Source organism: Oncorhynchus tshawytscha, linkage group LG25, assembly GCF_018296145.1.
Source record: "Oncorhynchus tshawytscha isolate Ot180627B linkage group LG25, Otsh_v2.0, whole genome shotgun sequence".
Lineage (NCBI taxonomy): Eukaryota > Metazoa > Chordata > Actinopteri > Salmoniformes > Salmonidae > Oncorhynchus > Oncorhynchus tshawytscha.
In genome coordinates this window covers 8,825,180-8,850,026 of record NC_056453.1, presented here as the reverse complement: position 1 = coordinate 8,850,026, position 24,847 = coordinate 8,825,180, and the positions used below count along the sequence as shown (strand labels likewise).

The following is a 24,847-nucleotide window of genomic DNA, read 5'->3' as shown; positions in this document are numbered from 1 at the left end:
TTTGTATTCCTTACATTGGTTCTGAAGATGCTCTTTAACTGTATTAAAGCAGTCCCCTGGCTGCTGTGGATTGAGAAAATGTAGCCCTACTTTACTATGTTTGTGGTACTCCCTATTTCTGCCAGTGGTGGTTACTATGCCCATATTTCTGCTTTACCAAATTCCAAAGGTTGATTTTAAATATGCTTGCTGAAGCTTGAGGAATGTGTGTAAAGAAGAAACCTGTCTGCAAACAAACAAGCTGTGTCTTTGGTTTACTGTGGTTACATGATTGCTTGTGTTCAGGGAAACCTTTAACATATACTTGGCAAGAAGATTATATCATTCTTCTGATTTTAAATATGCAGCTGTAATCAATTAGGCCTAGTTTTTTTTACATTTTTTAATTTTTACAGGAATTTAATATCATACTGGTGATTTTTATCTCACCATTGAGATTAACATGAAGGAAGTTTAAACCCCGTTCTTTCTCTTCACACTAATAATCAGTCACTGATTCATTACATGAATCACTGTCCAAAGAATATGCTGGTATTCTTGTACTTTTTCCACCGTTCAATATGACACATTTCTTTGTTTCCATTGAAAAGAGTCACTCTCAGCTGGCCATGTGACATGTTAGTTTTTCTGCAGATGTGAGGAAATGATTTAGGAGCTGTGAGGGTGAGTGAGTGCTTGTCAGGTCATGTCTGGCAGAGAAATGTACCTCCACATTTTTTATTTTTTATAAATGAATGGAAGAGTAGGTCTATTGGTCCTCGCTTCAGATGTGATCAATGCAATTGTCAGAAATGTTTGCATTCCCTTCATGAAGAGGCAGTTAGTCATCTCTTCACCTAGTATTTAAACTTAACGGAAAACTCCTCCCATTTGTCCATTTGTTAATATTATAGTCCCAAAATGTTTTATGTCAGTAAGATTTAGTTTTCCAGATTTATAACCTACAAAATACAGAAATAGAGCTGGTACTGGCTGTATTTCTGAAAATTGTATTGGTCACATACGTGGTTAGCAGATGTTATTGCGGGTGTAGGGAGGGAAATGCTTATTCTTCTAGCTCCGACAGTGCATCTAAGCAATATCTAACATTACACAACATACACAACATCAGCAATATCTAACAAATTACACAACATATACCCAATACACACACATCTAAGTAGGAATGAATTAAGACTATATACATACAGTTAGTCAGAAGTTTACATGGGTAATTCTGCAACTACGGGAACTTCTATGTCCTCAGTCAATTTTGGGGTTTTATAAAAATATGTTTTTATTCTTGGTTAAGTTCACACTACAATCACCCCAGATTTTTTTCAACATCTCTATCAAGTATTTTAGCTACTTTTCAGATGCATTTTATACCTCAATTTCACTGTTTTGCCCTTGTCCCTGACAGACTGAGCTTCTATGAGAAAACATTACATAATGTGTAATTATTCTAGATAATTAAATAAAATCTATATCAATATTTATTGTGAGTATGCCCATTATATTGTTATTTACACAAAATATACCTGTCCATTGGTAGTGGTGTCATTTCCACCACTGAGGGCAAATTCCTCTAAGGTTGTCAAGAGAATGTTTCCAGGGTAACTAAATTAACATAGTGACACTGAAGAACATGGCTGCAGAGGACAGTTGTTCCAGATGTGATGTCCAGAAGTTGTGCTTGTGTAGAGAATATTTTTCTCAGTCATTTCCAAACAGGCTACAATTTCTTTAATATATTTGATGTATTTAGTGTAAACCATATGCGAGCTTGTAATACTGGCCAAAGCATGCTAAGCAGTCTCATTTTTCTCCAAAAACAGCAAAAGCATCATTTCCATCACAAACTTAACTGTGATGGAAATGTCAGAACGTGATGGAAATGTCAGAACGTGGTGGAAATGACAAAAATCCATTGTTATTACTTTAGGCTTATTTCATAATGTTTTAAATTACTTGAATCTAGAAAATGATCCAAGGTGTGAACAATTGGAAAACATAAGTAGTATTTCTTTGTTTTTAGAAGCTGCCACAAAAAACAGCATAGAGGTCAGACATAGAAACACAATTTTAAATGATCCTATATGTGATACCAGGAACATCTGCAAAAAGACAGGTGGAGATACTGGAAGAAAAAAATGAAGGGAGAAGTGATTTCTGAGCTTACAAAGCGAGAACAAAGAAGCAAGAGATGGCAATGTAACCAACGGAATAGAAGACGGACTTTAAAGAGAGCAGTTGCAATGGAGACCTACCTATCAGGCAACACAACACCTTATAGTCACCAGATGACTTGCAGCCAGAAAAAGTGGCCATCATACCTGCCCCTAACTTACCTGCCCTGATAACCCGTCCTCATCTCCAACAGGAATGAGAAGTCTAATACTTGCTAGAAGGAAAAAGGTTGGAAGAGGTCACTGAAAAACATAGAGATCTTTGCATGACAAATGTAAAACTTGATAAAGCTTAATGGAAAACAGAAATACAAAAAAAGGTATGATCAACTGATGAAGAAAATGGATAGACAAGATTCCCCAAAGAAAAAACAGAAATTGAAGGGAACCTCGAAGAACTTGAGAAGGATTATTGTTTCAAAATGCCATCATTGCAGAGTTAAAGCAAAAGTATAAAATAATGCGCAGTGCCAAGGACAAACAAGTGGCTTCAAAAATTCTCAGAGGCAACATCCTGAGAAAGTATGGCCTGGCCAAAGCTGCAAAACAGAGAATTTGGATTTTCAGCAAAAGCAATGAGGGCAAATGAAATCAGGCCATCAAGTCTTCAATACTCCAGGAAAAAGCAGTGTAACATAATTAGCACAGCCATAGAAGAGGACATCACTAGATTCTATGAACATGATATAGTAGAGAAACAACTGGGAAAAAGGACACACTAACAAGGAACAAGAAAAAAAAGCAGAAGTGCTTCTTGAATGGCACATTTCAGAACCATTACCAGGATTTTAAAAGGGAATATTTAGAGATTAAAATGTCCTACTATGAATTTGTTAAAATATGTATTTTTGGGTTGTCAAGCCAACAGTCCAGGATAGGGACACATGCCTCTGCAAAACCCACGCCAACCTCCAGTTCATGGTGGACAAACTACAGCATCACAAAGTGATCCGCTGCAGCAACAATCAAACCTTATTGAGTCTTTGTGCTGTGAGAACCTGAATAAAGATTGCATGTACACAGAGTTCTCCCTTTGCTAAGCCAAAGAGCTTAAACATCTGACTTTGATGCTGGTGAGTAGACATGGTGGTTTGAGTGGAAAAGTAAAGCTGAAGAGAGAAAGAAGGAAAAACAAAGAGGGAAACATGGAAAAGTATGTACACACTGCATATTCTACTGGAGGACTTCTCCAAAGGATTGACAGAGAAGTTGGGGAAACACATGTACAACATTCGACACCAATACTCCAAACAGAGAATTAAAAGAGAATCTGCAGAAAGAGGAGATCATCGTGCATATTGACTTTGCAAAGAACTCAGGGGTGCAACTTTCACTATTGATGGGTGGGGGGGCATGTCCCCCTCACATTCTGAAATTGCATTTTCATCCCCTCCAGTTTTATCATTTGAATGTGATACAAAATGAGGCAACGGTGTGCTTTAGGACCATACAGGGTAGGCTGTTTGGAGTGTTTATCCGACTGGATAAATCAAATTCAAATAATTATCCCCCCCCACTTCTAAAACCAAAGTTGTGCCCCTGAGAGAACTACCTGTGTAAATACACCAGTGAAATCCAGGCAGTTCACTTTGGTGATTCTCACATGCAGGTGACCCTCCACACCTGTGTTGGACATACCACAAATGATACCGTTTCACTTTGCTCACTGAGCTCTTCTTTGCAGATGACCCCTCTGCAATATGGGTTCATCTCTCAAAAACACTGGCCTACTTCCTTGAGCTCTGCCCACTTTTGGAATCTTACTTTTTCTTAATTAAATGATCATTTAAATTAAGTTAATTCAATGTTCTACAATGGTTGTTGTTCAAAATGTTTGTAATAAAATATTGTTTTCAAGTTTTTTTTTTACATAGATGTAATTTCCACCACACCTATATTTTTAGGTAAATTAGTGTAACAGTATAGCTTCCGTCCTTCTCCTCGTCCCTACCTGGGCTCGAACCAGGGACCCTCTGCACACATCGACAACAGCCACCCTCGAAGCATCGTTACCCATCGCTTCACAAAAGCCGTGGCCCTTGCAGAGCAAAGAGAACAACTACTTCAAGGTCTCAGAGTGAGTGACGTCACCAATTGAAACGCTATTAGCGCGCACCCCGCTAACTAGCCAGCCATTTCACATCGGTTACACTAGTATATTATGTATAATTTACATTGATTGATTTGTTTTAGATAGGGAAATCACATGGTTGTTATCATCTCACAAAAAGGTTGGGTGGAAATATCTTATTTTTTTATAAATCTTTTCAGCTGTCAAAGGCAAGTTTATACATTCAATTATTGAATGTATAAATTATGAATTATTCATTTTAGGAATACCTTTAAAAATAATATTTAATGCAAGTTAAAGTACAAATGTATAAGAAATGTGTTATAAAATAATTGTATGATAATTCATTTAACTAAAATGGATGTTTAATGATGTGATGGAACTGACTATTTGTCTATGGCTGTCTGAGAAAAACAACAAATATATCCATTCCTGAATAGTACGATCGCAGCCATTATCAGATATTATTTCTAGACAAATCAAAGATGATTATAGTACTGGTAAAATAGTGTTTCAATACCTTTTTCATTTCTGAATGCTTGCCGGGACAAAGTGCCCGAAGTTGCAGAATCACCCACATACACCTTAGCCAAATACATTTAAACTCAGTTTTTCACAATTCCTGATATTTAATCCGAGTAAAAATTCCCTGTCTTAGGTGAGTTAGGGTCACCACTTTATTTTAAGAATGTGAAATGTCTGAATAATTAGTAGAGAGAATTATTTATTTCAGCTTTTATTTCTTTCATTACATTCCCAGTGGGTCAGAAGTTTACATACACTGAATTAGTATTTGGTAGCATTGCCTTTAAATTGTTTAACTTGGGTCAAACGTTTCTGGTAGCCTTCCATAAGCTTCCCACAATAAGTTGGGTGAATTTTGGCCCATTCCTTCTGACAGAGCTGGTGTAACTGAGTCAGTTTTGTAGGCCTCCTTGCTCGCACACGCTTTTTCAGTTCTGCCCACAACATTTTCTATAGGATTGAGGTCAGGGCTTTGTGATGGCCACTCCAATACCTTGACTTTATTGTCCTTAAGCCATTTTGCCACAACTTTGGAAGTATGCTTGCCCATTTGCAACCTGACTGATGTCTTGAGATGTTACTTCAATATATCCACATAATTTTCCTCCCTCATGATGCCATCTATTTTGTAAAGTGCACCAGTCCCTCCTGCAGCAAAGCACCCCCACAACATGATGCTGCCACCCCCGTACTTCACGGTTGGGATGGTGTGCTTCGGCTTGCAAGCCTCCCTCTTTTTTCTCCAAACATAACAATGGTCATTATGGCCAAACAGTTCTATTTTTGTTTCATCAGACCAGAGTACATTTCTCCAAAAAGTATGATCTTTGTTCCCATGTGCAGTTGCAAACCGTAGTCTGGCTTTTTTATGGTGGTTTTGGAGCAGTGGCTTCATCCTTGCTGAGCGACCTTTCAGGTTATGCCGATATAGGACTCGTTTTACTGTGGATATAGATACTTTTGTACCTGTTTCCTCCAGCATCTTCACATTGTCCTTTGCTGTTGTTCTGGGACTGATTTGCACATTTCGCACCAAAGTACGTTAATCTCTAGGAGACAGAACGTGTCTCCTTCCTGACTGGCATGACGGCTGTTTGGTCCCATGGTGTTTATACTTGCGTACTATTGTTTGTACAGATGAACGTGGTACCTTCAGGCATTTGGAAAATGCTCCCCAAGGATGAACCCGACTTGTGGAATTCTACAAAAAAAAATTGAGGTCTTGGCTGATTTCTTTTGATTTTCCCATGATGTCAAGCAAAGAGGAACTGAGTTTGAAGGTAGGCCTTGAAACACATCCACAGGTACATCTCCAATTGACTCAAATTATGTCAATTAGCCTATCAGAAGCTTCTAAAGCCATTACATAATTTTCGGGAATTTTCCAAGCTGTTTAAAGTCACAGTCAACTTAGTGTATGTAAAGTTCTGATCCACTGGAATTGTGATACAGTGAAATAATCTGTCTGTAAATAATTTTTGGAAAAATTACTTGTGTCATGTACAAAGTAGATGTCCTAACTGACTTGCCAAAACTATAGTTTGTTAATAAGAAATTTGTGGAGTGGTTGAAAAATGAGTTTTAATGACTCCAATCTAAGTGTATGTAAACTTCCAAAATAAAATTTAAAAAAGCCAGACTACTGTTTGCAACTGCACATTATATTTTATTTTACCAGGCAAGTCAGTTAAGAACAAATTCTTATTTTCAATGACGGCCTAGGAACAGTGGGTTAACTGCCTGTTCAGGGGCAGAATGACAGATTTGTACCTTGTCAGCTCAAGGGTTTGAACTTGCAACTTTCCAGTTGCTAGTCCAATGCTCTAACCACTAGGCTACCCTGCAGCCCCGGGGACAAAGATCGTACTTTTTGGAGAAATGTCCACTGGTCTGATGAAACAAAACTAGAACTGTTTGGCCATAATGACCATCGCTATGTTTGGAGGAAAAAGGGGAACGCTTGCAAGCCAAAGAACACCATCCCAACTGTGAAGCACAGGGGTGGCAGCAACATGTTGTGGGGGTGCTTTGCTGCAGGAGGGACTGGTGGCATCACGAGGAATAAAATGATGTGGCTAAATTGAAGCAACATCTCAATGCTACCAAATACTAATTGAGTATGTAAACTTCTGACCCACTGGGAATGTGATGAAAGAAATAAAAGCTGAAATAAATCAAATCAAATGTATTTATATAGCCCTTCTTAGATCAGCTGATATCTCAAATAATCTCAAATATCTCAAATAATTTACATAAACCCAGCCTAAACCCCAAACAGCAAGCAATGCATGTGTAGAATCACTCTTCTATTATTCTGAATTTTACATTCTTAAAATAATGTTGTGATCCTAACTGACCTAAGACATGATTAAATGTCAGGAATTGTGAAAAAGTTTAAATGTTTAAATGTATTTGGCTGAGGTGTATGTAAACATTCTACTTCAACTGCATCTGTAAGAAAGAAACATTAGCCCTTGAACAGAAGATGTAAACAAAGAGTCTCCAAACTAAACAGTTCAGTCCATTTAATCTGGAGGTTGGCTAAAACACCTAACAGAGCATATGGATGAAAGGAGGTTAAGTAGTCCTCCAGGTGAGCAGGTTGAGTTTGTGCCAGCATAGGCCGTTCTTCAGTCGCAACCGTTTGTGGCTCTGGCCCTTGGGGAGCTCAAAGTGGCTCGGGCTCAGGTGGTGATAGGAGTAGAGGAGGTCCATCAGGTGGTGTATCTGGCCTCTATGTCTGTTTTGTGGGCATTTGTATTATTTGAGGGGCAGGGACTTTTCTGAGGTGGCTGGTGTGCCAGCGTGATCCATTTCTCAGCATGAAGGTGGCGAGCCCCAGTTGTCGACTGACCTGCAAGGGGTCCGATCAGAATGAGGCCATTCTGTTGCACCGCTGAGGCCGTCTGGCTCAGACCCAGTCTGACACTTGGATGATTGACTTCTTCACCCTGTGTGCCTTGTCGAAACCCTGTTTCATTGCTCTTTGGTGCCTGGTCACTGCCTGTTTTTCTTGGGTGCGCCTAGTCGCCTAGAGACCCTGAGAGATGACTGCTCTGAGAGATGATGTTGCATCTGGAACCCTTTCGGATAGTTTGGCACTGAACTAAAAAAACTAAAGTATTTATCTTGTGAATATGTTGCAGGTACGCTCAGAGGATCGAGGTCTCTAGTGCCCAAAAGCCTGTATAACATGGACAACACCATTGAACACCATACATTGGGATCTCTGTACATCTCCATGGCTCAGGGGTGCCAGCAATTAAAAGTTAGAGTTAATTCTCCTTTTGAATTTCACTTTTTTGTTAACTAATTTTAAAAAAACATCCGCCCCCAAAAGTGGTCTCTACTGGTTTTGCTCTTGCTGCTGAAAGTCTTCAAGCAGCCTGGTTTAATCTGGGTCATCCTTGATCTCAGGCAAGGGAATCATACAGGCTACCGGTCTGAGGTAAATTCTGATGTTTTCCCAGAAGTGTTCAGCCAGGACTTGGCTACTGTCAGTATAGATAGCTTGAGGCAGCGAGCTGTCGTGCCAGGAGCAAGTTCGGAGTGACTGGTTCTGATCAGGCGGTTGGATGATGAATGGGAGTGGTACTGTCACCCCATAGAGCACCAAGTGGTGGTTCTGGAGTAGGGTGACTTGCCTGAATGGCAATTGGAGGAAGGGTTTGCCATCTGTCGGAAACACTGAAGATCTGACCCCCGTCACTGGAGGATAAGGTGGAATTGGTCTTCACATCACAGAAAGGGGCCTTGGAGGGTCCTCTTCACCAGGAGCCAGGTTGAACTCAGGTGAGAGAGTGAGATGGATGTTTGGAGACAGATGTGGCCTTGGGAGTCCTGGGTACAGAGAGAAGCTACAGTCCCATAGACTCACTCTGATGAGTCACAGAAAGTGTGCAGTTCACATTCTACCATCTGGTTGTCTGCCCGTAGGGGCACATAGCATCAGGGCATGGTTATGTTGGAGAGGTCTGAGAACTGAGAATTTTCCCATGTATGCCTTCTGTCCATTAGGAAGTCAGGCTGTATGGGGTCTTCCCAGCCCATCATGCTGAGCCAGAGGTCCTGTACAATAACCTTTGCCTGGGTTGTGAAAGGGATTATGTAGCCTAAGGGATCATATTAGCTGGCCAGTATTGTGTAAATGACCCTCAGAGTTGGTTTATCTTCTCTTTGGACAGCTCGTTGTTTGTAGCCGAGGGTGTCTGGCTGACAGCTCTTGCGCAGTCCCAGAGTTGGTTCTTGTGCCATAGCTCACTGCTCTCAGACCTCGCTTCTGGAGGAAGGTATTCCACAAAAGAGGGTTTGTTACTGGCCCATTGCCTGAACTCGAAACTCCCCGACTAAGAGGCAGCAGTACAGCCTGTCCGCCAATGACTTTCCCTCTGTCTCCGTGGGTAGACTTGAGACAGTTGTCCACATAGAAGGGTTGCACGACTCCTAAACATAAGTGTTGCCATCATGGAGCATGATTCTGGAGGGCATAGTTGGCAAAGTAAGGACAACACGTCGTTCTGAAGGGTTGGACCTGCCATTCATAGGTGCTAGGCTCTGCTTTTCAGTCAAAATCCCTCCAAATGAACCTGAGGAGTGGCTTGTCGGAGGGAAGAAGGCACACCTGGTGCAACATGCCTTTGACATGGCTGCTTATAGCCACTGTGTGTTGCCCAAACCTGAGGAGCATTCAGAGCAGGGAAGGGCCAGGTGTTGGTCCTGGTAGGAGGCATTCGTTCAGGATCTGACTGATGTGCTGATAGGAGCAGTTGAACACTAGTCTGCATTTGCCGGTGTGTTGCTCAACAAGGTGGTGTAGCAGGTACCAGAATTCCAGGGATCCTTCCTCAGCATCAGGAGTGAGTTTGGTGACATAGCCTGAGGTTACCAGCTTTTAGATCTCCTGATGGTGGACTTCGGCCAGCCTCAGATTCCTTAGCAACCGACGCTCAGTGCCACAAATGGAAGGCATCACTGCTCATTTTGTAGCATGAAGCTGTGGGCTCTTGGGGGCCCTGAGTAGAGGCTTTGCATATCTCTGGACCCCATCCACCAAGATTCTTGTGGTCTTTTCTTCCAGTAGATTCAAGGCAAACTGATCTTGTTTGGAACGTATGACTTCCTTTTCGTCTCGATGGAGGAATGTGTCCACTTGCCATAGCTTTTCTACATTCATCAGGAGTTCAGTGGCTGGGGAAACAATGGTAGAGATGCTGGACGTCTGCATTGCTGGACGTCTGTGTGTGGCATCAGGCTTGCCGGGTACTGCACAACCCAACCAAGCTGGACAGTGACAGGGCCTCCCAGAGGGTCAATATAGACTGGATTGATGGGAACCAGCAGATGTGGATGGTAAGACCCTATGAGCAATAGAGGCTGTGCCCTGTGGATCTGTGGAAGCGGCAAGGCCTTCAGATGTGGGTTCCTCCTCTGAAGCATGTCAGGGGGAGGTGTGCTCGGGCTAGGCTGAGATTGCCTGTTGTGAAAGCATTTTGGACTTGATGCAACAGTCTCCTTCAGGGTATATGGTGAATGACGCAGAAGTTCCGCTTACTTGGCGTACATCTTGATGTATAGTTCCAAGGCTCAGTACCTCTGGTTCACCCTCTACTGTAACCCAAGGCAGTAGGCAGCAGCAGGGAGAATGGATCGTTCAGAGCTGTCATCAAGAATGTCTCCATTGCCTCCTCACCATGATGTAGGATGAGTGACCACTTTTAATGTCACTCGTGGTGAGCGGTTTGGGCGGTCAAGGTATAGGACCCCCGTCTCGGCTGTGTCGGTGCTGACCATAAGGACGTTCCTGTGCTCTTGCGGTATGACCTCATGTAGCACGTTGAGGTGTAACTCCTTGAAGGTGTTGCATGGGGGGGGGCACACCTCCAGGCCTTTAACTGAGATCAATAGCTGACCTTCTCCCTCGAGAGCTGCTTAAACTCAGGAAAGGGGCATAGGAAGTGTTCTTCTCCTTCACAGTAAGGACTATAATTTAATTCTTAGGCTTGTTCTAGTTCGATTGTTGCTGCTTACCACACGAAGAGCTGTATAACTGGCTTGTTTGTCAAGTTCACTGGTCAGGAACATGTTGGTGGTACCCAGGCAATGTGGTTATTTCCGGTTAACTTCCCTCATTTTGGTAGTGTCATTGGGGTTATGGTATGGGCAGGCATAAGCTATCCTGAGGCCCATTGTCGTGCCATTCATCTAAACGACCCTATGTTTTTTCCAAGGTATCCTTGACCAACTGAAGCATATCTGTATTCCCAGTCATGTGAAATCTATAGACTAGGACCTAATGAATTTATCTAAATTGACTGATTTCCTTATATGAACTGTAACTCAGTAAAATCTTTGAAATTGTTTCATGTTGTGTTTATATTTTTGTTTGTACAATTCTCTTATCCAAACAGATTACTCATTTCTGTAGCACTTATCAATAGCTGTTGTCAAGTTGTAAATTATAGTGCATGGAGAGAATAGTGTTATTTCCATCCACTTGGAACCGGTAGGTTTGCTAGACATTATTCATGGGTTCCTCGCATGTAAAGGTGGTGGAATTATTAGGGAATTAAGTCAAGGTCAGAATATGGCATATCTGTAGACACACCTTCATTTATTCAATGTCTACCCAAACTGAATAGGAGGTGAATAGCATGCTATTCTCCTGCTCAAGTTCAAGGTCAGAATACGCATAGAGAAAAGTGCAGAAAATTGAATTTACGTTCCATTTATGTGCTTAACTTGGGTCGGAATCTGTCCCATAAAATCACCCAGAAAGACTCACAGCTGTAATCGCTGCAAAAGGTGATTCTGACATGTATTGACTCAGGAGGTTGAATACTTATCTAAATCAAGATATTCCACTTTGACATTAGATTTGTGTAGATCGTTGACAATAAATGACAATTAAATCCATTTATATCCCACTTTGTAACAACAATATGTGGAAAAAGTCAAGAGGTGTGAATACTTTCTGAAGGCACTGTACCTCTCACATGTACCATTAATTTGTAATATCTTGAAAAAAGAACTAACATCAAATGTAATACTTATTTTTTTAAAGGCACACTGGCTTGAGATCATGAAACAGTAAATTAACATTCATAAGTACAAGAATTCCAAAGTAGAATTAGGCTCTCCCCCTTGTAAAAAGTGCAAACAGAGGCAACCTATAAAAATGAGTGAAACTGCTAGGTTCATGTCAAAGGGAATGGTCTACTGTAACATGTTTTTGTTTTTTACATACAATAATTGAAGAAAGAAAAACACTGCATGAGAAATGCACCAGCAATCTGTTCCAGCATTTTCCAAACCACTTTTCCACAGTGGTTGAGAAGCACATTCTGAGACATCGCTATGTTGATGTTGAGTTTTCAAAGACATTCTCCACAGTTGATATTAGGCTCGGTCATTCAGGACCTCCTAGAGTCTGAAACAAGAACTGGGCTCATCAAAGGTCTGTCTTCCTATGAGTCAACATACTGCTACATGCAGTAGTCATCATTGACGTGGCATGGGGGGAGGCTTCAGTGCAATCTTGTGGCTTGCTCCTCCTGAGGTCTGCTGAACACACAGGGATCAGTTAGACGGCCATCTTGAAACATGCCCTTCAATTCTGGTTTCATAAGGAATTACCAACAAAGTAATTTTTTTATTTTACTTTCGTGCTATGTCATGATTTCAGGAGACAAAAGACATGACTACAATAAGTGTGTTAAATGAACACTTACTTGTGGGTATTTAATGGGTACCATTGGTGCTGTGGCCTTGACTGGTGGCACTGGGACAACATGCTTGATTTTCTAACAGAACAATATACACCAATTGATAATGAGTTCATGATAAGACTGTGTAGAGACCATGTAGTTAATTGTTATACAGTTGTTATTAAATGTCAACATGTTATTAACTGTAATGGCTGAAATGACTTACCGGTGTGCTACTCAGAGTCGGCAAAGGCTTTGATGGAGGTAGGGGTTTAGTCTGATAAAAACATAGAATAAAGAAAATGTTTGTACAAGTTTGGTACGTCAGTATACAGTACGTTTCTAAGATTCCTGAGTTTAGTAACATGATATGTTTCAGTATTTCAATTGACATAGCTCACCGGTTCAATGCAAGACTGTGGCAGCACTGCAGGCAAGCTCTTTGGTGGCTGGAAGACAAAATATTGTTCTCCGCTTAGTCTGCATTTATTTTCCTTTCCAAATATCCTTAGTCTACTCAAAACATACCCACTTTACTTTAGGTAGGCTATCTCATATAACAGCAGCTGTTGAAATTATTGTTGATATTATTATATATTACATAGGAACTACATACAGTTGAAGTTTACATAGACCTTAGCCAAATACATTTAAACTCAGTTTTTCACAATTCCTGACATTTAATCCTAGTAAAGATTCCCTGTTTTAGGTAAATTAGGATCACCACTTTATTATAAGAATGTGAAATGTCAGAATTATAGTAGATAGGATTTATTTGAGCTTTTATTTCTTTCATCACATTCCCAGTGGGTCAGAAGTTTACTTACACTGAATTGGTATTTGATAGCATTGCCTTTAAATTGTTTAACTTGGGTCAGAAATTTTGGGTAGCCTTCCCACAATAATTTGAGTGAATTTCTGCCCATTCCTCCTGACAGACATGGTGTAACTGAGTCAGTTTTGTAGGGCTCCTTCCTCACACACGCTGTTTCAGTTCTACCCACCAATTTTCTATGGGATTAAGGTCAGGGCTTTGTGATGGCCACTCCAATACCACGATTTTGTTGTCCTTAAGCCATTTTGCCACATACTTTGGAAGTATGCTTGGGGTCATTGTCCATTTGGAAGACCCATTTGCGACCAAGCTTTAACTTCCTGACTGATGTCTTGAGATGTTGCTTCAATATATCCAAATAATTTCCTCCCTCATGATGCCATCTATTTTGTGAAGTGCACCAGTCCCTCCTGCAGCAAAGCACCCCGACAACCTGATGCTGCCACCCCCGTGCTTCACGGTTGGGATGGTGTTCTTCAGCGTGCAAGCCTCCCCCTTTTTCCCCTTTTCCCCTTTTTAAAGATAATGATGGTCATTATGGCCAAACAGTTCTATTTTTGTTTCATCAGATCAGAGGACATTTCTCCAAAAAGTACGATCTTTGTTCCCATGTGCAGTTACAAACCGTAGTCTGGCTTTTTTATGGCGGTTTTGGAGCAGTGGCTTCATCCTTGCTGAGCGGCCTTTCAGGTTATGTCGATATAGGACTCGTTTTACTGTGGATATAGATACTTTTGTACCTGTTTCCTCCAGCATCTTCACAAGGTCCTTTGCTGTTGTTCTGGGATTGATTTGCACTTTTCGCACCAAAGTAAGTTAATCTCTAGGAGACAGAACGCGTCTCTTTCCTGAGCGATATGACGGCTGCGTGGTCCCATGGTGTTTATACTTGCGTACTATTGTTTGTACAGATGAACGTGGTACCTTCAGGCATTTGGAAATTGCTCCCAAGGATGAACCCGACTTGTGGAATTCTACAATTTGTTTTCTGAGGTCTTGGCTGATTTCTTTTGATTTTCCCATGATGTCAAGCAAAGAGGCATTGAGTTTGAAGGTAGGCCTTGAAATACATCCACAGGTACACCTCCTATTGACTCAAATGATGTCAATTAGCCTATCAGAAGCTTCTAAAGCCATTACAAAATGTTCTGGAATTTTCCAAGCTGTTTAAAGGCACAGTCAATTTAGTGTAAGTAAATTCAACTGGAATTGTGATACAGTTAATTATAAGTGAAATAATCTGTCTGTAAACAATTGTTGGAACAATTACTTTGTGTCATGCAAAGTAGATGTCCTAACCGACTTGCCAAAACTATAGTTCGTTAACAAGAAATTTGTGGAGTGGTTAAAAAATGAGTTTTAATGACTCCAACCTTAGTGTATGTAAACTTCCGACTTCAACTGCATATGTATGTTATGTGTAACATGATACTACAAATGACTCCACATAATAGGCCTTTATCAATCTGCCTGGACTAGTGGTAATGTTGAGATAATGTTGTGGTAATGTAGCTCACCTGTGGAGGGGGCCTGGAAGGGACCACAGTGACAAACAGAGGGATGCAGGCTTGTGTTGCAGATGACTCCATGAAGGTGGGTTGGCTGATTTGGGGGGGCTTGCTAAGGGGATTACCCTTCCCACTCTGCTCCTGGAACATTGGGTTCAACTGGCCCGGAGTAGAGTGGACTTTCCTTCAAATACAGATCAATACATAACACATCAATATGTTGATTGTGTACCAAATCATTTGAAATGACAACTGAAGAGGCATTCACAAAAAAATTAAAAATTATACGTTGGCGGACAAAACTCACCTTTTGGAAATGTAGTTCTCTCTTTTGTCCTTCTTGCAGCACATCAGTCCTGCAACCAGGAAAGTGAGCAGCAACAAGACAGCTATTGCTGCAGAGACACCAGCTACCACCCCAAATTGGTCTGCAAAACCAAAATATTACTAATCATTAAAAGATGTCAATTTTTATCAACTGTTCAGGTTTACCTTTACAAAATATAACACATGATATGAAATACATAAACCACAATGCATGTCACAACAGAGTGAATGAGGCATACCTTGAGGCAAGTCTGAATACTTGACGTCACAGTAGGGTGGAGCCCAACCTGGGTTACAGTGGCACTGTCCCTTGTTGTTGCACACCTAACAAAAGAGAGCCATGATTGTGATGACAATGTTCAAACAATTCTAGCAGAAGTTTACTAACAACTCAAAATCAACAATCAATGCACTCACCCCATTGTTGTGGCATTTTGATGAACAGTCCTCCGTTTTACCATAGACTTTGACATCTTGGCATTTGTGATCATAGCAAACCTATGGAAACAAAGATGAATTTCATCACTTCATTTGCACACTCATATGAATTCCAATAAGGCCCTCTCAAGGGATGATTTGGAATTCAGAAACAGTCTTACCTCATTCATTCCACATTTGGTTCCTGTTGGGACCATGTCGAGGGCTCTTATCTTATCCTGGTCCACTGCTATGTTGCATGTTCCCCTCATTGTATAGGAGGCCTTCTGCCCAGTGATGGGATACTCATCCCCTCCCGAGCAAAATAGCGTTCCACATTTTATATTCCTAGGAGAAGAAAATAATATGACAATGTCTTTCTTAACAACACAAACTTACGGAAGTCTTGTAATAGCTGTTTTCCATTATTTGTAAATTGCCTTGGGAGGAACATTGTGTGATCATATTGTGAAGTGAAATGTCAGGAAATGGAAATGTCAAAACACAGGAAGTCAATGTGACAGATGGGAGTGGACATACTGTGGTGTGCAACGCACAAAGCCGTATTTGGTCCTTCCGCAGTGGGCACCTTCAATGCCACCCAGGTTTAGATTAAAGCAGGAATCCGTGCCTACTTGTGCCGCTAGAAGATAAGAGAGATGAGAGTTATGATTCTTGGTTCCACAGGATATGACAGGAATCCTTACTGCATATTATCATCATTGCACAAATCACAATATGACGTTTAACTTGCACTAACTGAATGAGATTATATCTAGGTCTATTTTGTTTCTGGAAGGGTTCTGCTTTGTGTTAATGAAATAACATCATACGGTTATGGATGGTTGCGCTATGTCGTAACTAGTGTAGTGTAAATGATTAGATAATTGATAAGAAACATCATTGGCTATGTACTTAAAACAGTAAAGACAAGTACCTGGTCCCCATAGTCTCTTGCAGTGTTGCTGAAGTGTTGGGCATTGCCCATTGTAGCAGTACCCCTGACTATAGTTGCAAGGTTTCCCGTTCATTTTAAAGGTATCTTCTGGGCAATGCTCTGAAGTTCCAGTGCAATACTCTGCCAGGTCACAATCACTGGAAGCTGCTCTACACAAACTGGTTGCCTGTTTAAGCTGAAGGTTGAATGGAGAACAAATAGTTCAGAGGTTGAGTAAGTAACTTCCTAACAGATTAATAACTAATACAGCGAACATAAATGTCTGCTAAAAATCGGACACTACTACTACAGCAAAGTGTATGATTCTTGGTTAGATGCCAAGTCTGGCGGTTCATACAGTACAGATTTTATTTGATGACTGACTAGGCCCGCTTCTTACAGTCCCCTGACTGTCATATTGGAAGGAGGAAGGATATGGACAGTACAGTACAGGGAAACACATTATTGCTAGTATCCCAACCCTGGTTTCTCAATCCACCCATCTGCTCTTTATGGAGCCGAACCCTACTTCTCTTATGGCTATGTTCTTTTTTTGTTGCTGGTGGTTATTAGTTGCAGTTGGTTGGGTGTGTCTGTCTGAGTCGTGGTGAGCAGAGAGAGATCAGAGATGGACGTTACCAGCTGGTCTGAGTCATTCAATCATACGTTTAATAAAGCACCCAGATTTGAATATGGTTTTACATAAAGATCAAAAATGCACTTACTTGGCAGTTTTCGCAGCATGTTCCATGATCACAGCTGGATCCCTCAGTGAGGCGACAGGTTGTGGGGTCACAGCAGGGATTCTTACACTCCTGGGAGGGACAAAAGACACACCAGTCCGAGACAAAAGACAAAAATAACTATTTCATCTTACCACTGTCAAATGAATTATTTATAAAAGTCAGTCACCCAAAAAATTTCATTTACGGTGCAAAGCATTCATGCATGTGTATATTTTGTCTCCCTTTCATATGCATTTGAAAATGTTTGTCATCCTTATAACAAAGCCAAACCTTTGATTGAGTCAGAGGTATAGTGTAAGACAATATAATCAATGGCAGTGTACATACAGTACCAGTCAAACGTTTGGACACACCTACTCATTCAAGGGTTTTATATTTTTCAAAGTAGCCACACTTTGCCTTGACGACAGCTTTGCACAGTCTTGGCATTCGCTCAACCAGCTTCATGAGGAATGCTTTTCCAACAGTCTAGAAGGAGTTCCCACATATGCTGAGCACTTGTTAGCTGCTTTTCCTTCACTCTGAGGTCCAACTCATCCCAAACCATCTCAATTGGGTTGAGGTCGGGTGACTGCAGAGGCCAGGTCCTCTGATGCAGCACTCCATCACTCTCTTTAGTCAAATAGCCCTTACACAGCCTGGAGGTGTGTTGGGTCATTGTCCTGTTGAAAAACAAATGATAGTCCCACTAAGCACACACCAGATGGGATGGCGTATGCTGCTGAGTGTTGTGGTAGCCATGCTGGTTAAGTGTGCCTGGAATTCTAAATAAAATCACAGACAGAGTCACTAGCAAAGCACCCCCACACCTCCTCCTCCATGCTTCACGGTGGGAACCACACATGGGGAGATCATTCGTTCACCTACTCTGCATCTCACAAAGATATGGAGGTTGGAACCAAAAATCTAAAATTTGGACCCATCAGACTAAAGGACAGATTTCAACCGGTCTAATGTCCATTGCTCGCGTTTCTTGGCCCAAGAAAATCTCTTCTTCTCATTGGTGTCCTTTAGTAGTGGTTTCTTTGAAGCAATTGGACCATGAAGGCCTGATTCACGCAGTCTCCTCTGAACAGTTTATGTTGATATGTGTATGTTACTTGAACTCTGTGAAGCATTTATTTGGGCTGCAATCTGAGGTGGAGTTAACTCTAATGAACTTATCCTCTGCAGCAGAAGTAACTCTGGGTCTTCCTTTCCTGTGGCGGTCCTCATGAGAGTCAGTTTCATCATAGCGCTTGATGGTTTTTGCAACTGCACTTCAAGAGTTCTTGACATTTTCTGGATTGATTGGCCATCATGTCTTATAGTAATGATGGACTGTCATTTATCTTTGCTTATTTGACTTGGTCTTTTACTAAATAGGGCTATCTTTTGTATACCACCCCTACCTTGTCACAACACAACTGATTGTCTCAAACGCATTACGAAGGAAAGAAATTCTACAAATGAACTTTTAACAAGACACACTTGTTAATTGAAATGCATTCATGAAGCTGGTTGAGAGAATGCCAAGAGTGTGCAAAGCTGTGTTCAAGGCGAAGGGTGGCTACTTTGAAGAATCTCAAATATAAAATATATTTTTATTTGTTTAACACTTTTTTGGTTACTACATGATTCCATGTGTTATTTCATAGTTTTATTCTACAATGTAGAAAATAGTACAACTAAAGAAAAACCCTGCAATGAGTAGGTGTGTCCAAACTTTTGACTGGTACTGTACATGGAGCCTGACTAACCTCCACAGTTCCACAGTCACACTCCTCTCCAGGGTCCAGGAAGGCATTGCCACAGGCAGGCCCCACATACAGCTTGTCAGAGCCGGGTGTGTCCTGCAGACAGCTGGGATTGGCTCTCTCCAGGAAGTCACTCAGCTGCTCCTGACTGCAGCCACTGAACAGCTCTGGGTACACTGACCTGAAGGTGTGGGAATGATAGCTCACTTTAGAATGACTAACATAATAACATAGGAAATGACTCAGTGTGTCAATGTGTCGCGGACCAGGATGTCTTGCTCCCAGGCAGACTAAATAACTTTTGCTCGCTTTGAGGACAATACAGTGCCACTGACACGGCCCGCTACCAAAACCTGCGGGCTCTCCTTCACTGCAGCTGACTTGAGTAAAACATTTAAACGTGTTAACCCTCGCAAGGCTGCAGGCCCAGACGGCATCCCCAGCCGCGTCCTCAGAGCATGCGCAGACCAGCTGGCTGGTGTGTTTACGGACATATTCAATCAATCCTTATCCCAGTCTGCTGTTCCCACATGCTTCAAGAGGGCCACCATTGTTCCTGTTCCCAAGAAAGCTAAGGTAACTGAGCTAAACGACTACCTCACTTCCGTCATCATGAAGTGCTTTGAGAGACTAGTCAAGGACCATATCACCTCCACCTTACCTGACACCCTTGACCCACTCCAATTTGCTTACCGCCCCAATAGGTCCACAGACGACGCAATCGCAACCACACTGCACACTGCCCTAACCCATCTGGACAAGAGGAATACCTATGTGAGAATGCTGTTCATTGACTACAGCTCAGCATTTAACACCATAGTACCCTCCAAACTCGTCATCAAGCTCGAGACCCTGGGTCTCGACCCCGCCCTGTGCAACTGGGTACTGGACTTCCTTACAGCCACCCCCAGGTGGTGAGGGTAGGTATAACAACATCTCCACCCCACTGATCCTCAACACTGGGGCCCCACAAGGGTGCGTTCTGAGCCCTCTCCTGTACTCCCTGTTCACCCACGACTGCGTGGCCATGCATGCCTCCAACTCAATCATCAAGTTTGCGGACGACACTACAGTGGTAGGCTTGATTACCAACAACGACGAGACGGCCTACAGGGAGGAGGTGAGGGTCCTCGGAGTGTGGTGTCAGGAAAATAACCTCACACTCAACGTCAACAAAACAAAGGAGATGATTGTGGACTTCAGGAAACAGCAGAGGGAGCACCCCCCTATCCACATCGACGGGACAGTAGTGGAGAGGGTAGTAAGTTTTAAGTTCCTCGGCGTACACATCACGGACAAACTGAATTGGTCCACCCACACAGACAGCGTTGTGAAGAAGGCGCAGCAGTGCCTCTTCAACCTCAGGAGGCTGAAGAAATTCGGCTTGTCACCAAAAGCACTCACAAACTTCTACAGATGCACAATCGAGAGCATCCTGTCGGGCTGTATCACCGCCTGGTACGGCAACTGCTCCGCCCACAACCTTAAGGCTCTCCAGAGGGTAGTGAGGTCTGCACAACGCATCACCGGGGGCAAACTACCTGCCCTCCAGGAAACCTACACCACCCGATGTCACAGGAAGGCCATAAAGATCATCAAGGATAACAACCACCCGAGCCACTGCCTGTTCACCCCGCTATCATCCAGAAGGCGAGGTCAGTACAGGTGCATCAATGCAGGGACCGAGAGACTGAAAAACAGCTTCTATCTCAAGGCCATCAGACTGTTAAACAGCCACCATTAACATTGAGTGGCTGCTGCCAACATACAGACTCAACTCCAGCCTCTTTAATAATGGAAATGGATGGAAATTGATGTAAAAATGTATCACTAGCCACTTTAAACAATGCCACTTAATATAATGTTTATATACCCTACATTACTCATCTCATATGTATATACTGTACTCTATACCATCTACTGCATATTCCCTATGCCGTTCTGTACCATCACACATTCATATATCTTTATGTACATATTCTTTATCCCTTTACACTTGAGTGTATAAGGTAGTAGTTGTGGAATTGTTAGGTTAGATTACTCGTTGGTTATTACTGCATTGTCGGAACTAGAAGCACAAGCATTTCGCTACACTCGCATTAACATCTGCTAACCATGTGTATGTGACAAATAAAATTTGATTTGATTTTGTGAGTAATGTATGAGTGTTTTTGTCTTTACCTGAGCCGATCTGCCATGACACAGTTGTCGTTGTACAGCGATGTCCCACAGGTGCAGCCTGAAGTATCATGGGACATGCCCAGGTTGTGGCCCATCTCATGAGCGATGGTCGAGGCAATGCCAATTGGGTTTCTATTGTGGTCCTGGTTGACTGCACCTGAACTTCCAGTGCACATGGCAAGTTTATTTGCCAGTCCGACAGTATCGCCCAAGAAATCTTTACCACTGTTAAAAACAACAAAATGTTGGGGAAAAGCTTTAGAATTTGTCCATCGTTCTAAAAAACGAGACATTTGTCCACCGTTCTAATTTTATGCATTAAAAACAACATTTTATATTTACATTTTTTACAGTACATAATATCAAACAATAATGTCATGGGAAAATTGTGATTAATTGCAATCCAGTTCCTTTCATCAACACAAAAAATAAATATAAGGCTAATTACTCACGTGACAAACTGGGCATTGTCATGCTTTACCCTCTTTAGAAGGTCATCTTGACGCCACTGGAGAAACCTATCCAGGGTGTTCTCAGGACTGGCTGTGACGTCAATGTGATCCCTGGTAGTCCACATCTCCAACCCCACCAGCATGACCCGGATGTTCAATGGCCGATACAACTAAGCAGAGACGGCGATCTTTTCAATAACTCCTTCATGAATATAAGATACACGTACTAGAGCTAGGTGGGAAAACTCCTGGCCCTAAACTCGGATTATAAACAGTAAGCAATTCAATAAAGTGCCTATAACTAGAGCCTGGACCTGGTCAGGTAAATCTCCTGGCCCTAACTATGCTTATGCAGCCATTCACATACAAACATACAAAACGACACACAAGTAGATGACTTCCTTGAAAAGGTACCTTATCAACATGATTGGCAATTTCCAGCATCCGAGTTTTGGTTTCGCTTCCAAATATTTTGTACTGAAAAATATTTTAAAAAGATATAAATGCAACATGCAACCATTTTACTGAGTTATAGTTACATATAAGGAAATCAGACAATTGAAATAAATTTAGTAGTCTATGGTTTTCACATGACTGGGCAGCGGCGCAGACATGGATGGGGGCCTGGGAGGGCACAGGCCCACCCACAAAAGGGCTTTATTATGGACAGAAATACTCCTCAGTTTCATCAGTTGTCCTGGTGACTGGTTTCAGACAATCCTGCAGGTGAAGAAGCTGGATGTGGAGGTCCTGGGCTGACGTGGTTACACATGGTCTGCTGTTGTGAGGCCGGTCGGATGTACTGCCAAATTCTCTAAAACAACGTTGGAGCGGTTTATGGTAGAGAAATTAACCTTAAATTCTCTGGCATCAGTTCTGGTGGACATTCCTGCAGTCAGCGTGCCAACTGCACACTCCGTCAAAACTTGAGACATCTGTGGTATTGTGTTGTGTGACAAAACTACCCATTTTAGAGTGGCCTTTTATTATCCCCAGCACAAAGTACACCTGTGTAATGATCATGCTGTTTAAATCAGCTTCTTGATATGCCATGTGGATGGATTATCTTGGCAAAGGAGAAATGCTCACTAACAGGGATGTAAATCACTTTGTGCACAAAATTTGAGGGCAAATGGAACATTTCAAACTATAAAATCTATGTTGATACATAATATACCTCTGTGTAGTCAGCCACCAGATACATCTCCACAAATCTTTGAGGTCCAGTGATGGGTTTACTTTTCTAAAATAAAAAAAGGGAGATAAGAAAACACTGGACTCACCTTACAAGATGAATACTAGTAGAAAACATGAACCCTGAACACTATCTTTGGATGTGTATTGTTGCAACTAAGTAACAAAAGGAAGCAGTAGTAAGTAACTGCATACCCAGCCTTTGGACTTGAAGAGGCCAGAGAGTCTGGGAGCCGGGCCCTGGTCGTGGTCATAGACCGTGCTGTCGTTGGAGTGACCACAGCTGGCCTTGTTGGTTCTGAGGTGCTCCTGCCTGTACAGAGCATGCTCCCCATCGGCAGAGTCTCCTAAAGGCTCAATCAAGTAGACCTTCTGCTCAGCCCTCACAAAGCCACTGGAAAGACACATCAGTGAGCGGTTTACTGAGTGTGGAATTGCAAGGCACGGACAATCGGTTCTCTCCCCAATTAAAATAGCATTGTTACTCCAATTATATGATATAGTATGAATAATCAACATCAAAGGCAGTAAGCTATTCAGTATAGCAACTCTAATCATTGTCTTGTAGGTGAAATGCCAGCAGAGGCTACATCATAAAAGACAGGTACATTTCTAAATGTCCGCTTTCAAAAATAATTTCAACCACAAATGTCTCAGTGATTTGAATTACACATATGTGGAAATATAGCAATGTTGAATTTCTCAAACGAGAAGTTTGATTTCCTGAGAAATCTATTGATTGCCAACTAGTTCAGAAAGTTCAGAAACTGCCAATAGAAAACAGGAAATATGCAGAAATACTCACTTACCTAATGCCAGAACAGATTCCAACACTAACAGATGAATCTTCAATGCCTTGAATATGACCATGATAATAGCAGTGGTCCTAAAGGAAGTTTAAATTAGTAAAAGTATTGGTTTAGAGCTTCTCTTGAATGAAACAAAACAAAGTGACACAAATCTGGGCTATTATATTTAATGGCTCCGATACCTCATAATTTGGAAATGTTGTCACCCGCTTTCCATCTTCGGAATAGTTCGTTTCAGTGTAATGCCTCCCAATAAGTTGCCTATGAAAAGAACAATTAAAAATAACTGCTACTAAACTTGCTACCAAAACACATCTAGTAATTAGTGGATGGTTAAAATAATGTACCTATTTTTGTCAAGATGAATTGTGTGGTTCTCTCCAGAAATGGTTAATACATATTGTAGCCCATCAGGATAAACCTATAGGTAAGATGTTGTTAGTTGTCGACAATGAAACGCTGTTCTCCTCTTTATTGGGGATTTGAAATACTGTATTTCCCTAATTTACAGGAACCACTGTTACATAGTTATAGAGAAAAGATAACGGGATGTAAGCACCTGGTTTGAGAAAATGTTTCTTTTGACCCGACCAGTCAGTCTCTGAGGTCGGACGACATCGTAGCGCTCCACGTGATCTAATGTCCGTGCGCCCTTGACCAGTACAACTAAAAGAACAGACATCCAGACCTATTATAACGTTTATCTATTTCTTATAGTAATTGCTATTAATTTAAAGTCTAGACATTGATCATACGACGAGCATCAAACGAGTTCCAAACATTGCAATGTTATATATGTCAAATTGCGTTATTATCCTAACAGATGCGCTAATTAGGTCCTTATAAATACAGTACTGTACAGCAAAATACACCTTTTTGTATTTCATTCAATTGTTCATAATTAGCCCATTATTTTATATTTAAAAAACTTCAGATAGTACATATTAAACCATAATTATATATGTTAAACTTACCACGATAGATGATGCATAACAGGAATATATATAGAGTGTATCGCATGGCTGGAGCGTAATATCCCTGAGTTTCTCAAGTGTGCTGTATTGCACGGATACTGAACACAGACATTAAGCAGCTCTCTAAGGTACCAGTCCCGCCTCTCCGTTATGTAGCCTACGTTATCAGCAAAGGGCAGCCGTTGCGTGTAGCAATCATGACATCACATTTTACCGGAAAACCGGTCCAGATTATTAATACTGTTTACTGTTACCTAGGAATGT

The 24,847-nt window shown here is 41.6% G+C and overlaps 1 protein-coding gene across 4 annotated transcripts; it reads right to left on the bottom strand.

Annotated features, from left to right (window-relative positions):
- Window positions 1-11,340: 11,340 nt before the first annotated feature.
- On the bottom strand, window positions 11,341-24,734 carry LOC112224129 (disintegrin and metalloproteinase domain-containing protein 8). 4 transcript variants are annotated; one of them, XM_024387452.2, is made up of 23 exons: window positions 24,584-24,734; window positions 24,169-24,275; window positions 23,957-24,030; window positions 23,792-23,870; window positions 23,610-23,686; window positions 22,996-23,194; window positions 22,784-22,849; window positions 22,021-22,083; window positions 21,607-21,776; window positions 21,155-21,379; window positions 18,977-19,154; window positions 17,217-17,306; window positions 16,492-16,687; window positions 16,095-16,197; window positions 15,737-15,902; window positions 15,555-15,635; window positions 15,377-15,461; window positions 15,118-15,238; window positions 14,820-14,994; window positions 12,869-12,916; window positions 12,694-12,744; window positions 12,492-12,563; window positions 11,341-12,324 (listed from the first exon to the last, which is right to left on the bottom strand). In XM_024387452.2, exons 1-23 carry the CDS (start codon window positions 24,627-24,629, stop codon window positions 12,262-12,264), a joined length of 2,535 nt encoding a protein of 844 aa, XP_024243220.1. In that variant the 5' UTR covers window positions 24,630-24,734; the 3' UTR covers window positions 11,341-12,261. The 4 variants fall into 4 exon arrangements, with proteins under 4 accessions (XP_024243220.1, XP_024243221.1, XP_024243222.1 ...); XM_024387453.2 differs by having other exon boundaries at window positions 11,341-12,321; XM_024387454.2 differs by having other exon boundaries at window positions 24,169-24,297; window positions 24,584-24,686.
- Window positions 24,735-24,847: the final 113 nt, after the last annotated feature.

What these genes read in the sequence shown, in the direction of transcription:
- LOC112224129 (XM_024387452.2), bottom strand. Translation starts at nt 24,629, where the DNA reads ATGCGATACACTCTATATATATTCCTGTTATGCATCATCTATCGTG. An exon ending in GAAACATTTTCTCAAACCAG is followed by an intron (nt 24,031 to 24,168) that starts GTGCTTACATCC and finishes TCTTACCTATAG; the next exon opens with GTTTATCCTGATGGGCTACA. An exon ending in GAGAACTACATTTCCAAAAG is followed by an intron (nt 14,995 to 15,117) that starts GTGAGTTTTGTC and finishes CTGTATTTGAAG; the next exon opens with GAAAGTCCACTCTACTCCGG.